Source organism: Bicyclus anynana, chromosome 8 (genome assembly GCF_947172395.1).
Source record: "Bicyclus anynana chromosome 8, ilBicAnyn1.1, whole genome shotgun sequence".
NCBI lineage: Eukaryota > Metazoa > Arthropoda > Insecta > Lepidoptera > Nymphalidae > Bicyclus > Bicyclus anynana.
In genome coordinates this window covers 6,865,568-6,880,699 of record NC_069090.1, presented here as the reverse complement: position 1 = coordinate 6,880,699, position 15,132 = coordinate 6,865,568, and the positions used below count along the sequence as shown (strand labels likewise).

The 15,132-nt window shown below is 33.6% G+C and overlaps 1 protein-coding gene across 1 annotated transcript; it reads left to right on the top strand.

The window, feature by feature from the left end:
* Nucleotides 1–129: 129 nt before the first annotated feature.
* Nucleotides 130–11,725, top strand: LOC112047730 (uncharacterized). The gene is made up of 4 exons (XM_024084944.2): nt 130–362; nt 3,688–3,829; nt 3,948–7,817; nt 8,121–11,725. Exons 2-4 carry the CDS (start codon nt 3,704–3,706, stop codon nt 9,003–9,005), a joined length of 4,881 nt encoding a protein of 1,626 aa, XP_023940712.2. The 5' UTR covers nt 130–362; nt 3,688–3,703; the 3' UTR covers nt 9,006–11,725.
* The last annotated feature ends 3,407 nt before the right edge of the window (nt 11,726–15,132 follow it).

The following is a 15,132-nucleotide window of genomic DNA, read 5'->3' as shown; positions in this document are numbered from 1 at the left end:
CCATCACTTAATAATAACATCAAGCGATTGGATAATGGATAATGACTATTATTGATATTGTGTCTATTATTAATATAAAATAGGGTAAATTGTAGGGTAAATTAGCATTAAAGCCTGGCAGCACAGCAACTGTCGGAAATTAAAGAAAAATGGCCGACTCACCTAATGTCAAAACTTCTTGGGCGAGTGTGTATAAAAACGTGTGATATTTAATATAAATCGAAAACGAATAAGAAATCTGCCCTACCAGAATTATTGAAGTGATCAAGTGTTTGTGCTTCCTTGTCGTTTCATCGTTTCAACATATATATCACACCCTGGAGCGCGGAAAGCAACAACTGTACATACAATTCTGATGCACAGTAAGTTATCTACGTAAACGACGTTTTTTGATTGAAAAATACATTTTAAAATCAATGGAAATTTTACGAGAGTAATTGAGTAAAACATGGTCACATAAAAACTCATTTGGTTATGATAATTATCACTTAAATTACAAATAATAATTATACCTACACCCTTGAATTTAGAGGTCTCACGTAAATATTATTTTGAAACAAAGGCCAGTATACAGCGGATAATTGTATCCATATAACGATAATGATGTTCGTACACGATATGATAACTATATCATCGGAGGATGTCAGCTTCATAAATAGAAATTATGTTTACACTTTACGATGCAATACGATTATCGTGTCGTAAACGTTACGCTGGTCAGTTTAAATGTTTAATTTTTTTTTTAAAGTTGTCATAAAACAGAACAAATACATCACCTAAATTATTAAAAAAATTAAATATACTAAACCTAGGTAGTTAAATAATTATAAAAATCATACTATGTAATATCTAATTAAATTGCATACTGCATAGGTTTAGACTATAAATAATGTGAGATGCCTAGATTAAATTAAGTAGGTTAAATTACTTGATTTACAAATTTAATGCTACAAGATACATTAGTCTTTTTTACAACATATATCTATCCTGTCTATGGGTTTCAAGTTTTTAATAAATATTTGTTTTACAGAATGTTCAATTAAGTAAAACTTAAAATTCATTATGCCATCTAATTGGTCACTCATAGGCAGCAATCCTGAACCCGGCCTATGGGTGCCATTGCATATTTATACTGTCAGTGTATTGTTTAACCCAACACATTGGTGCTAATGCCCAAGTTATTGAATTTCAATTAAACAATTATTGGAAGACAATAATTGTTTAATTGAAATTCAATAACTGGCTATAAGAAGTGGTGATAAGGAAGTCTAATAATAAGATAATTACAAATATTCAGTATGAATTGTGCAAGGCAGGCAGCAAGGCATGATGAGGCATAACTTTTTTGAGTTTCCAATGACTCATCTGTCTTGGACGATTATCAAGGGAATAATTATCATTCTAGTTTTGTTGTTCAATCTGTAACAATCTCGTTTTCCTCAGAATTGTTTATTTACACACACATTAATTGCTTACAGTCACTTAAACTTATTATTACTTTATAGGTGGTTATGGTTTCAATGTTAATAATTAAATTGTAAAATATTAAGTGTATGAATTGGTATAATTTGGTGTTTGGTGGTATACAAGACATTTATTTGGTATTAGTGAAAGAAATATTATGTGAAAGAAAAACCATAATTATTATCTTGGAAATTTATATTCGAGCAGCTTGTTACAAATTTGGTAAGAAGTTTTAGATATTAAATAATATTTTGAACATAACTAAGCGAGGATGCTGACAAAAATAATTACTAATAAGATTAAATACTTCAAACAATGTAGGACAAACTTTCTTTATTTCAAACTTTACAATGTGTATCTTAATATATAAAAGCAAAATGTTACTTATCCCAAAAAACTCAAAACCCCGAGACACACAAAGATTAAATTTCGCAGGGAGGTATTTAACAGTTAGTCATCATCATCATTATCAACCCATATTCGGCTAACTGCTGAGCGCGAGTCTCCTCTCAGAATGAGAGGGGTTATGCCAATAGTCCACCACACAGGCCCAATGCAATGATTAGCAAACTTTGCACACTCAGAGAATTAAGAAAATTTTCTGGTGTGCAGGTTTCCTCACTATGTTTTCCTGCACCATTTGAGACACATTAAATTTAATTTCTTAAAATGCACACAACTAAAAAGTTGGAGGTGCATGCCCCAGACCGGATTCAAACCCACACCCTCTGGAATCGGAGGCAGAGGTTATATTCACTGGGCTATCACGGCTCCTACAGTTAGTAGACATACGTACCTTCCTCTTAATTATATTATCAGATAATAGGAGTATGGGCTGACAAACTATTGGCTCTTATAAATTGATGGCATATACTGTTGGAAGGTCTCACCATCTCTCTCTACTCTACAAGGTATTTGGTGTTAAAAATTTATTGAAGAATATAAATTGACTTATGGCCATTATTATTAGGCCATTTTAATTCTCACTAATGGGAGTAACTTCATTGTCAAGACAATTTATGAGTGTTGTGCCTGCTGTGTAAACTGTCAGGGTCCTTGGGTTGTTTAAAGTGTCAAAGAATGTGTGCCTAAAGGCAAAGGCAAAAATTACTTTTTCTTTATAGCACCAAACATAAATATTACATAGCGGATCTGGTTTGACTTATGTGCACTTCTTCCCTGCCCCTACCCTACCCTTTATAATTTATATTACAAAAAAAAATAGGTTATTCTATTTAATGTGCAAAGGAATAGGAAGGGTTAAGACAGGAGCCTGTGGGCCGCCATTAAATGTTCTGTTGACATGCACCAGCCCACCTGAGTTCCATGTCGAGCAGTCGAGATATACACATTGCTCAGAATAACCATATTCATAGTGGGTTGCAGTCATCTGTGTCGAGATGTCCATGAGGACTTATTTCTCCTGAAAAAAAGACACTGGAGGGACTGGCTAAAAACAAAGCCCTTCCAAAAATTGCCTTGACACTTGAGTCACGTTTTGGATGGGTTTTTTTTTAGCCGGTTGGAGTCACTAACCGATTCAGGATGTCCATGAGGATTTTTTCTTCTTGATGAAAAGGCACTTAAATGGTTAATATTAATGTCTCAGAAAGTTTCGTTTAAAAATTAAATGTTGTTTCAGAAGAAATATTTTTTAGATCCAATGGGGATGATGACTAGGTTTGAATATATTGATTTTTATGATACATTCGGGTAAATAGGGTCAATGTTAACTAATTTATACATAAAAAGCAAAGATTGTCTGGATATTTGCAAAATAAATGAGATTATAAAATTTCAAAAACTACTAAATTTTTTTTATCGTAATTAGATGAAAATTCATACAGTTTTAGCTTCCTTACATTAATTGTGACATTTTTTAATATATGAACTATAAAGATAAACGCACAAATAACAAAGATATTAGTAATTTTGTTTGAACGCGCATACAAATCTAACGATCATTACATTGCCTATGACGTCATTTTTTCGAGCCATTTTGTATGGGGCGTTTTTCAGGGATCCGCGGCAGCGCCGCAAATCTGACTCTTTAAATACCTGTAGCTCCGAAAGTAATGATCGCAGACACCCTGTTACTTTTACAAAATTGCTTTACTATTAGCATACTCTTAATTTATATACAATTTAAAAAACTGTCATCATCCCTATTGTCAATGAAAGTAGCCTTGTTTCAGAAATATCAGTCATGTGTTTGCTCGTCAGATGTGAGGGGGGTGGCATGTGGGGCGCGCAGGCGGGCTGGGTGTGCGGAGCGCTGGCGGCCGCGCTGCTGGCCCTGCTCGCGCTCTGCCGCCGAGCCGCCAAGAGAGCACCCGTGCCCGTCCACCAGCCGCAAGTCACTCAGGTGAGGCACTACTGCAGGGACATTTTGATTAGCTTATGTATTAATATTTAGAGAATAATATTTACTTGTATAATTTACCAAAGCTGAACACTAACATTATGCATTGTTTTATTTCTAGGTGCACATAGTGTGTGGTGGACAGGCGCGAGTAACTCGCTTGGGGTCTCCGCCGCAGCCCCATCGCGTCTGCGCCTCCCTCGCTGTCGCGCCCGCGCCCGACCCCCCTACCGATCCCAAACAAAGCACCTTACAACAACCCTCGCACATCCTCATCGTCCAAAACTACACACAAAACACTATCCCGCAACAATCGGACACCCCACAACCATCTAGCTCTCAATCAAGTCGACAACCTCCTTTAGAATATCGTGGAATACCAAAGTTGCCTCTTCCTGAACAGTGGATGCATAAACGACCATTCGACTACAAATATTCGGCTATTCCGAGACCGTTAGCTCAAATAGTTAACTCTGATTTAGGTGTCGAACTTCAAAGAGAATCTCGTGCAAAGAAATACAGTGCCACCAGATCGCCTTCTTTAGAAAAAGACGATAAATCACCTTTTGTAACTAGTGCAAAGGTCGTAGACTCAGAGGTATTTGGATTTGACGTAGAGTCTGTGAGGAAACTTAGTGGGAATATTGAAGAAACAAATGAAATGGGTGAACGGGCGCCGTCGTCTCCGCACGAGAGTGATAAAGAAATGTCGCCAAGTAATTTACGTAGGTTCCGGTCCGTTAGCACGAGACTCAATATGTGTAGCGTAAGTGAAGGACCGCACTCAGAATCGCAACAGGAATGTTTGGAAATGCAAAACTCACCACGCGTCATTGAATGTAGTTCAGCAAAAGAAAAATCATCTGGATCAAAATTTGATTTCTCACCAAAACTTTTATCTGACTGTATGAGCTCTCCACGGTTTTTTACACCACCCGAAATGGTCTCGCCCATGTTTTTTTCTGAACCTTCACCTAAATCCGTTTACTATGATACTGTGAGATCTCCGAAATTCTTTCCCGAAACGCCTAGGGAGACAGAGGTTCCTCAGTCGCCGAGAGCTCTATGCGATCATCGAAATAGAACAAACGGTTTAACTGAAAAACCTAGCTCTCCTAGAGTCCTAAGTGCTCGACCTAGTCCTAAGGTTCTTAGTTGTAATAAGGAAAATTATTTTACTTTCGAACACTTAAATGCAACTGAAGAAAGTGCATCTAGAATGTCACCGAGACCGAGGAGATACGGTGGGAGAAATTCCATTGAAAAAGAAAGATTCACTCCTCCTGGGGACAAAGAAGTTAGAAAGTATAGAAGGCATAATAGTTGCGATACTAATTACAAAAGTGTTGAATTAAACATAACAAAGTGCGATGATATCAAAGAGACTGAGGTCGTTAACAAAATAGAAGTGGTAGAAAAAGATGTAGTTGACTGTTGTGCCAAAATAAATTCTCTTCAGGTAGACACAATGGTAGAAAATGATAAAAAGGAATTATTATCTAATCCTAATTCCGCACAAGCCAGGCGGCAACGGTTAAAATCAATATCGCTAGACTCAGAAAACGCAAAAATAATTGAACAAAATCTAGGCTTACCTATAGCTAAGCAAATGAAAGATCAAATGAATGAAGCATACAAGAATCAAGAAATTAGTACCTCGTTTGAAAGTATGGAACGTAATACAAATAGGGTATCTCCATCTGGTGAACGGCCTGTGTTTAAATTTGATGTCGATCAAAAAGAAAAAGGAGAAGCAGAGCCTAAATCGCCAGATTTAAAACAAAAGAAATGTTTAAGACAAAGTTCTGATACCCAATCTTTTATAGATATGCCTAGATTTTCACCCAAAGAATTCGAAATAACAGTAACGTCTGAAGAAGGAGCAACGACAACTGCCGAAACTCATATTAAACGAAAAGGCAAGAACTTACGAAACTTAACGATCGATTTATCGAAACGTGATAGTGATTTGGAGAAGGAATTATTGGAATTTGAAAAATTGTACACTGATGCTGAAGAGAAAAAAGTTAAGACACCAACATTAAAAGTTAAGGCAATATCTTTAGATTCTTCAGAAACTGTTAATCTTTCATTACCACAGACAAAAGCTTTAGAAGTTCCTCAAAATTCTATATCTGTGCCGAATACACCCAAACGACAGTATAAACGAATATTAGCCCAAAAGAGCGCGAAACACGACTTGACTAGTGGTAAGATGTGTCATAATACCGTACAAACAGCAGATCAAAGGAGACTGTTTATGAAGGGACAAGATAGCGGTATATTTTTAAGGGAGAATCACGCATCCCTTATGTTATATCAGCCAGGAATTTCAAGAATGGGCTCAAGGACAATGGGATCTTTTGATGAAAATATGTCTGATAACGCTCCGGAAATAAATATCTCGAGTGTAGACTGTCGACCGTTTCACGTGGATACTGTTCAGACTCTTGGTTCAAATCTTCTAAATTATAAACAGAATTTAAGCGTATCGAGTACGAATTTAAAGACTCTACCTGAAGGTGTCCCTTCTGACGATTTTGAACCAAGTGCAGAAGACGAGAAATTAGTAAAAAAATTACATAGGCGGAATTCAAATCAAAGTTTAATGTTAAGTACTCATAGTCTTCAGGGCTCGAATTGTTCCTTAAGCAGCGCAGGTGCGTCCTGCCATAATATAAGTACTGTTAGGACAAGTATATCAAATTTTAGTTTAAATTCTGACAATAGGCAGAAAAAGTTGTCCCTGGATCGTAGGGATTCAAATACATCAATTAATCCAAACGAACATTTGACGCCAACCACAAGAGTGATATGTTCTTCGAATACTAATTTGTCTGGAGAGTTGTCCAAAAATTGTCTTTTACAACGACGTGGATCAAACAACAGCCTCACTTTAAATATACTTTCTAGCAATAATCTTAGCCGCCATTCTAGTAATAGTTCTTTAAACAAGGAAGCAAAACTTGGTCAGAAAAAAGGACTATTAGAAAGACGAAGTTCTAATACCTCACTTACTTTAAACATTAATACTTCGAATCCACAACTATCAACAAACAGAGCTCTAAGCATTTCCAACTATAATTTAAATGGTTCTACGTGCAATCTAAGTAGATACAATAGCAATCACAGCATAGATATTGCTGAACCACGAAAAGGAATATTAGAAAGACGGAGCTCGAATACATCTTTAACGCTCAATATACAACCACAGGAACCCAGAGACTTGGAGATCGATGAATCTTTAATTGATCCTAATTTACAAGATATGCCACACAGGGATAAACATAGAAAATCTTTGAGTACAGAAAATTTAATACCTAAATCTTACAAAAACAGAACTCGTTTACGTTCGACAGAAAAGGGTTTGGGTTTCGGATCCCATGACAATCTTTGGTCAACTTCATATACTGAACAAGAATGTGGTCAAAATTTAACATACGTTTGTGGGGATCAAGAAAATGAAATAATATATGCGTTCGGTCGTCAAGAGGACCCTAATTTTCAACAAGGTTTTGTACGTAATATAACAACGAAACCGTTAAGTCCTCAAAGCACTTCTGAGGATTTTAGGTTATACTTGGCTAATATGCAGCATTTGCAAAATGCTTCGAGCGTTTTAACTCGACAACAATTAAAAGATCTGAATGAGGTATTTCAAAATGGCTATTCAAAAGTAAAATGTCTGGGTACTGGAGAAGGGCAACACTGTTGTTCGGGCCGTGTCACTGAAGACATATCACAAGAAAACCCACAGATGGTAATACCAGAAGTAGCGACTCAACCTTGCTCCGAATACCAAAAGAGCCTGTTGAGGAATTTACATCAAGAGTTTTGGGATATGCCAACGAACTTTCAGGAGAAGCCAATAGTATCTGGTTCACATCCAAAGAATAGATATAAAACCATCCTTCCTAACGAACATTCCAGGTTTATACTGCGAGCAGATGCCGGGAATTATGAAGGATATATTAATGCCAATTTCATTAAGGTGAGTTTATTTTTATTACCAAAACAGCTATAAGTTTAGCTGTATTTTATTTGTGTGCATTTATGTTTTGTTAAAAATATTGCATGGTATTTTTGTAGATTGTAGTGTTTCGTTTGCATTTTATTTTAAGTTGAATTAAATTTTATTAGTGTATTCACTTTAAAAAATAATCTTAGGTAATAACTAATTGTAATTAGCTAAGATCTTTTTTTAAAGTGAAAACCTTATTAGTAATTTCAATACATCATGTATATTTTGAAATATACCAATTTTATTTATAAAATCATGCGTTAATCTTTTCAGGGGCATGAATATACAAAAAACAGTTACATCGCGACGCAGGGGCCACTCCCGAATACTATTTACGACTTCTGGCTTATGGTTCGACAGAACGTTATAGACTTCCGATCTCAAAGGCCGGCAGATGCTCCCTCAGAGTACATACAAAAGATCGTAATGTTGACGAATTTTTACGAAAATATTCGCCAGAAATGCGAGAAATACTTCCCAGTCGAGATCGACGAAGAGATATCGATACAAAGTCCGGATTGTTCGGAAATGACATTCTTCTCAGAGGACTGTAGTCCAAAGAACAATTTTAAAATCAAGAATGATGGAATGATTAAGAAGTCCGGATATACTATACGAAAATTGGATGTGCGATACGAAACCGCAGATTCTAGTGATAGTGTTGTTGTCTACCATTACTGGTTCCACAATTGGGCCGACCACACGTGCCCGAAGGATGTGACAGCTTTGTTGAATTTGAGTTTGGACGTTTTAAAAGAGGAGTGTTACGATTTCAGTGAGTGTAAAGACGAATTGGAAGAACAGTGCAAGTGCGGCGACACTCCGAACCCTAATTCAAAATTTGTGTTCCCTCCGTTGGAGGCTCAGAGTGCTTCTTGCCCAATTAATGTGAGTGTGTCTTCTCCGTCGAGCTTCTCTTCCGAGAATCAGTTTCCGCCTACCATAGTCCACTGTTCGGCGGGCATCGGTAGGACGGGGTGTCTCATCGCCATACTAAATGGTATAAAACAGTTAACAAACGAACAAAAGGTTGATGTTTTAGGCATAGTGTGCAACATGAGATTGAATCGTGGCGGAATGGTACAGAACTCTGAACAGTATGAGCTTATACATAAAGTTCTGTGTCTCTACGAACGGGCGTGTTTGCCCGGCTTATAGCTGTATCTGAATTGACGACTATAAGTTAGTTGCATCCAAAAATTAGTGTTGTATTGTAAGATTTGCAAATTATTTTTAAACTGACTTATATATAAGTCGGTAAATGTTGGATTGCTTTAGTTTAATGTTTGAACTGTAAATTTTGTTTGTAATTAGACTGAACGTTGACTAGTGTCACCTCACAACTCGACATGTGGTCTAAGATCTGGCATTAGAAATATATACCCTCATCTGTTATTCATTAGTTCTATGAAATAAATGATAGGTAATGTTCACAATGACACATTGCAAATAGGTTGCCTAGTTAATTTGCGGCCAAACACATTTTTCATACAAAATCTAGGAAACCATGAACTAGGCAAGAACTAGGCTCAAAGGCTACATAGTAATACAGTTAAATTAAGCACAAAATAATTATCATTTAATAATCGGGTACAATTTAACTAGGCAACCTATGTGCTATGTGTCAAATGAGAATATTTTCAATCATTTATTTCTTATCCCAATTAAATAACAGATGAGGGTATATATCTCGTACTATAGAGTGCAGTTGGGTGGTTCACCTAAATTAAATGTTTTGGTTTTAGTTAATATTTAAACAGCTATAACAAAACTGGTATTTAAAAATGGTTTGAAAATTAACAGGAATTTAGTAAACCATCTAATTTTGCTACAACAGAATCATTGTAAATGAAAAAATTGCATAAATTTACAATTTATTATAATTTTTTATGCTATTAATTATAATCATGAGATATTCATCATACATTAATATTTCCTCTGGTGATATTGTTATCAATCCATCTCTCTGTTATTTCGTTGATTTACATACTAAAACCCGTGATAGACATGCCAGCAATGTCATAACTACATGTATACTATAGATCGGTTACGTCCCTAAAAATTTACCGCAAAAATCCGAATAATAGGCTACAAGCGCACACATGTACAATTTTGTGTGTAGAAAATGAAGCTCTGTTTCATTTGAAAATATTGCTTCAGTTTTACACATCAATGTGTTTACAACTGTCAAACATTTGTCTGTACATCCGGGGCCTATTTCGGACTAATTTAGTATTTTAGTCGAGTACGAACGATTTTTGCGAGCGGTAAATCCACAAATTGTTCATACTCGACTAAAGTAGTCCGAACTAGGATCTACCGATTACATCCAACGCCAAACAAACTTCTAATAGACAACTATAATGCAATACTAATAGCCCTTTCAGGCACTTGTATATTTATTTTGTTTTCAGTCATAATTTTGTGGTTGTTAACTTTGTTGCTAAACAAATTATCAATTATTATTATAGGTAGATTGACAACCATTATTAAAATACCTATATATTTGTTTTATCATCAGAACTAAAGTAATAAAGTTTAATTTATTAGTCATTACATGACAAAATAGAAATTCGTTTACATTTTTTCTTTTGTTTATATATGTTTGGTTTGCTGTGGAAAGTTTAAGTTCTGAGGGCAAAATATTTTTTGCATAGTCTGTGTCGTCTTTATAGCTACCAGTTTTAATTGATAAAACGGGTTACAGTGGTTTATTATATAGCAGTATGTATGTATGTATATTGTTATATACTAAGCTTGTGTCCTGGTCTCAACTCCATGCTTTAACCTTGGTCTTGCATTTCTGATACTTTTGTTAAAGAAATATATTTTCCGTTAAGCCTCGATAAACGCATATCAGAATTTTATGAGTCTTGGTGGTAATATATAATCAGATTCTTCACTTTTGGATTGTCAGTGTTACAAAAAAAATACGGTTCAACTTTTGTTGTCTTGTCTGACTGTTTTGATTAAACATTCTTAAACTATAACATTAAAATGTATATTCGTTAATTAATGTTAAGAAACAGGAAAGTCAGATATGAGAAGCTGTGAACTTTTTAAGCTTGGAACCATGTTATATAGAAATAACACAAGACACAAGTTAAAGGTTGTAGCGTGGATTAAGTTTTACAAATTTATTGCTTAAATTATTTATTTATTTTAATTTTTTAAAGTAGTAAATTTGATCATGCATATTATACATTTTTTAATACAAAGACTGATTGTAATAATATATTGTACTAAAGATTGATGTAAAAAAACAATAATACATTATACTTTATCCAATTTGAGCAATGAAACTGCCCTTTCAAACTAGATTCGGGTTTATTCGTAGATGGCACAGACAATTTATAGGCAATATGCTGTTAGTGACATGAAATAATATATTACGTTTATCGTGTTAGTAAGTTGTGCTGTGTATCTAGTAGAACTTTAGTCTAAATAAGACATTTGTACAACATTTAAAAAACAATTGAGGAGCTTTATATCTAAAAAAAATTTGAGACTTATTCCAACGTAATAAGGCTCAAATTGGTTTAACGAATAACTGTTTCACGCACATTTCTTTATTATTTATTGTAGGCTATAGTAAAATTTAGTGAATCCTGACAAACTTTATTATAGTAGTATATTGATTGTATTTTTTATTCTTCTCTCTCTAGTGAAGTAAATTGTAAAGAATTATAGTAAAAGATATAATATAACAAGCTTTGGTATGTTTAAGTTTGACCTGACAATTTGATGTAATTAAGATGTGTAATTTCCAGAATGTGACTATAGAAAGCATATAAGATATATAAATATGTTATAATATATATGTTTCATACAGAAATGTGTTACTTACCGTCAGAGATATTTTACATTAGTACTGTAGTGGGAAATTCTCAGTTTCTTATTTACCCGTCTTGTGTATACTTTGACCAAAACACTGCACAAAATTTCCCATGTCTAATATCACATTTGCTAATTAAGGTTGACACCTTGTTTAAGATTGTATGTCATATCTGGCCCATTTATATATCTGTATATTAATAATATGGTGAAAATTAAGTCTCTATATATTTAAAACTAAAATAAACATATATTCGTGATCAGAACCATGGGAATGTAAGGTTTTCTTCGATATATGAAATTTTTCTATAAAATATATACTATAATATTTACTACAACTCTAAATAAACACAAAATGGTAGCTTTTTATTAACTGATAACACTGGTACATGCTAAGTAAAACTATTTTGATAAAGAAATTAATATTCGTAGGCAAAGAGGCGTAGTATCTTTTGAATACATTATACACACACCTACTTAGTCGGAACTCATAAAGTATTGAGTTTAGCTAATGAAAGTAGAGACTGAAATCGCCCACCAAATTGAATAAATATCGGAGTAATTTCTGAAAATTATAGTGCAAATATTGGATTATTTGAGTTTAATACTAATTTATAGGTAGTAATGTATTCACAAACAAAAAAATAATTTAAACAAGTTATGGAAACGCATGTTTTTTTCATTTGTTTAAATGATTTTTTTTGGCGATATTTCAGTCTACTTTCATTAGCCAGACTACTGTATTTTTTTATCTGTCATTTCAATTGTCATTTTTAAATACTATAAATGGCATACTTATCATTGATTTTTTGTAGATTAACAGAAAAGTACATATTTTTACTTATTTAGCCTATTGTATTAGTAAATAAAAATATTGTACCAGTGTTGCCATGATTCTACCATATATTACGTATGATAATGTATTTTAAATTGTACGGGCATTAAAAAAAATTAGTTGATATAGTTAAACTTAATTAAAATTTTATATTATATTGTAAGCGCAATTTTATATCTTCTTATCTATATAGTTAGAAGTATGTACATTTTAAAATAATAATTGACACTAGAAATATATTTATTGTGTTAGGTAGAGCAATTAACTAAAATCTATTTATTTGTATGTTTTCAAAATAGTTTCTAAGCACGTTAGTCAACTATATACTAAATTATAATGTAAATATGCGTGTCTAAATTTCGAGATATTCGTTTTTTTATTTTTAATTATAAAAACATTCTATTGCAATATGCAAGAAATATATGGTATAGTACAAAATAATTTATTTTTTATTTGATTTCCTTTTTTATTGAATATGCAAAAAGTACAAGTATAGAATCGAAACTCCAACGTTTTTGTTAAATCATACAAAGTGGTATTGCTTTTGCTGGAGCCTCTAGTCTACGGTTCGGAATTTGGAAAAAAGAACAGGCTGACTTTAATTAACTAACTAACTTTAATTACAAGGCAATATTTGGCACTAAAGGCATTGGAAAACCATAGAAGTTAGAACAGGACCTTTGAACAAGTTGATGGAATTTGAACAGAGTTGCCAAATTTGAACAGAGTTGCCATATTTCAAAATATATTCTGCTGGTATTGCACATAAACTAATTTATTTCTGAGGGTAGTTAGGTATACTTAAAATAGGTGCAATAAACCACGTAACATTGCCATGAAACATTTAAATACATGATACAATGTAATTCAAATTACTCGTCACTCACAGAATAAAGAATGTCCAGAATGAGTCTTTACAAGCAGTGTAGTGATGCCGGTGAAACCCATGAAAAAGAACAAACATCACGCGTCTCCTTAACATTCGCCTATACAATCTTTTTCATAATTTGTATTTCAAAATTTAACACTAACAACAATTACGTAAATTAATATAATAATAATTACCAATAAAAAAATACTCTATAATATTTCTTTAGTTTTTTGTGAACAATTTTTAAAATATGTATTTAAAAACTACGCTTAGAAAAAGAAAGAGAAAAAGCGACGCATTCGAGAATGTATTCGTTTTTGAGTTCTGTATTTGGAACGGCTACGACACCGTCGTGTTCCGTGCGCTCTGTCTGCCTATTATTTAATCTGTGTCGTCAATATTACTTTGCAATAAAATGGCGTTAATACATTATAACGAATTTTTGTTTTAGTTTAATCCAGATAATACCATAATTAGGTCAAAAGGGTACTTAATGATGGACGGAACAAAGGAGTTTCCATTTTATGTTATGTACAAATTTTTGTTAAGTATTACTATGGTAAATAATGGGTAAAATCATGAATTGTTATAATAAAGATAGAAGACTATTAATCAATAGAAGACGCAAAACTGTATTTTTTAAACATCAATAAACCTACTTAATGGAGATAATATATTACCTTTTCAATACTTATATTTTGTACATTCTAGTAATCAAATAGATACATATTTTTTATAGGTACTTTCTAACAAAACCTAATTTTACTGTGAGTAAGTATCTACCTACACTACAAGTTAACAATCAGATAAATCAATAAATTATTAAGTTAAGTCAGCCATTGACGGTCAATTATTTTCACGTTTCTTCAGCGCAAAAAGCAACGAAGACGTTTCATAAGTCGAGCCGTCATGCACGCAGCGACCAATACACGATCAGTTATAGTCGTGGATGCTGCAGAAACGTGAGATCAATTGATCGTCAATGGCGTGCATTAGCTACTATATTTTTAATTTTATAATTTAACGGAGAAGACATATGTTTCTGAAAAACGATAAAATAATTTTGATTTATTATGTTATTTATGGTTTTCAGAAATAAGTGAAATATGAAGGTACATAACTACCTTTAAAAATTATATTATATAAGTAGGTACATACTCGGATATTTTATAAGCTAATGTTGAAAATGCTAATTATAGTCTGGCAAGCTTGTTGATGACACTCCTATGATATGCGGGCGACAGGGGGAAAGACTGAAATCATGCGTGCGGGGAATGAGGTGAATCAGTTGTGGGTTTTTCATTCATCGCTACACGCCCCCAGCCCGCGCGGATCGGGAGTGTTACGAACGAAGTTGCCAAGATAAAGTAAATACCTACCTACTTGGTTGATAATGTTACTTATATTATCGAGTATGTTTAGACATATGAATTAAGTGTTTAGTACCGAAGTACTTGACAGGTTTAGTAAAATAAGAGAGCGGACATTACCTTATTTATTGTACACCGCAATTTAGCCGTTTAGGTCGGCCGCATACATTTGTATTCCGTAGGTATTAGTTTTCCTAATGCGATAATGGGGATGATGACTAGGTTTGAATATATTGGTTTTTATGATACATTCGGGTAAATAAGGTTAATGTTAACTAATTTATTCTTATAAAGCAAAGATTGTCTAGATATTTGCAAAATAAATGAGATTATAAAATTTCATAATCTATAAAATATCTTTTATCGTAATTAGAT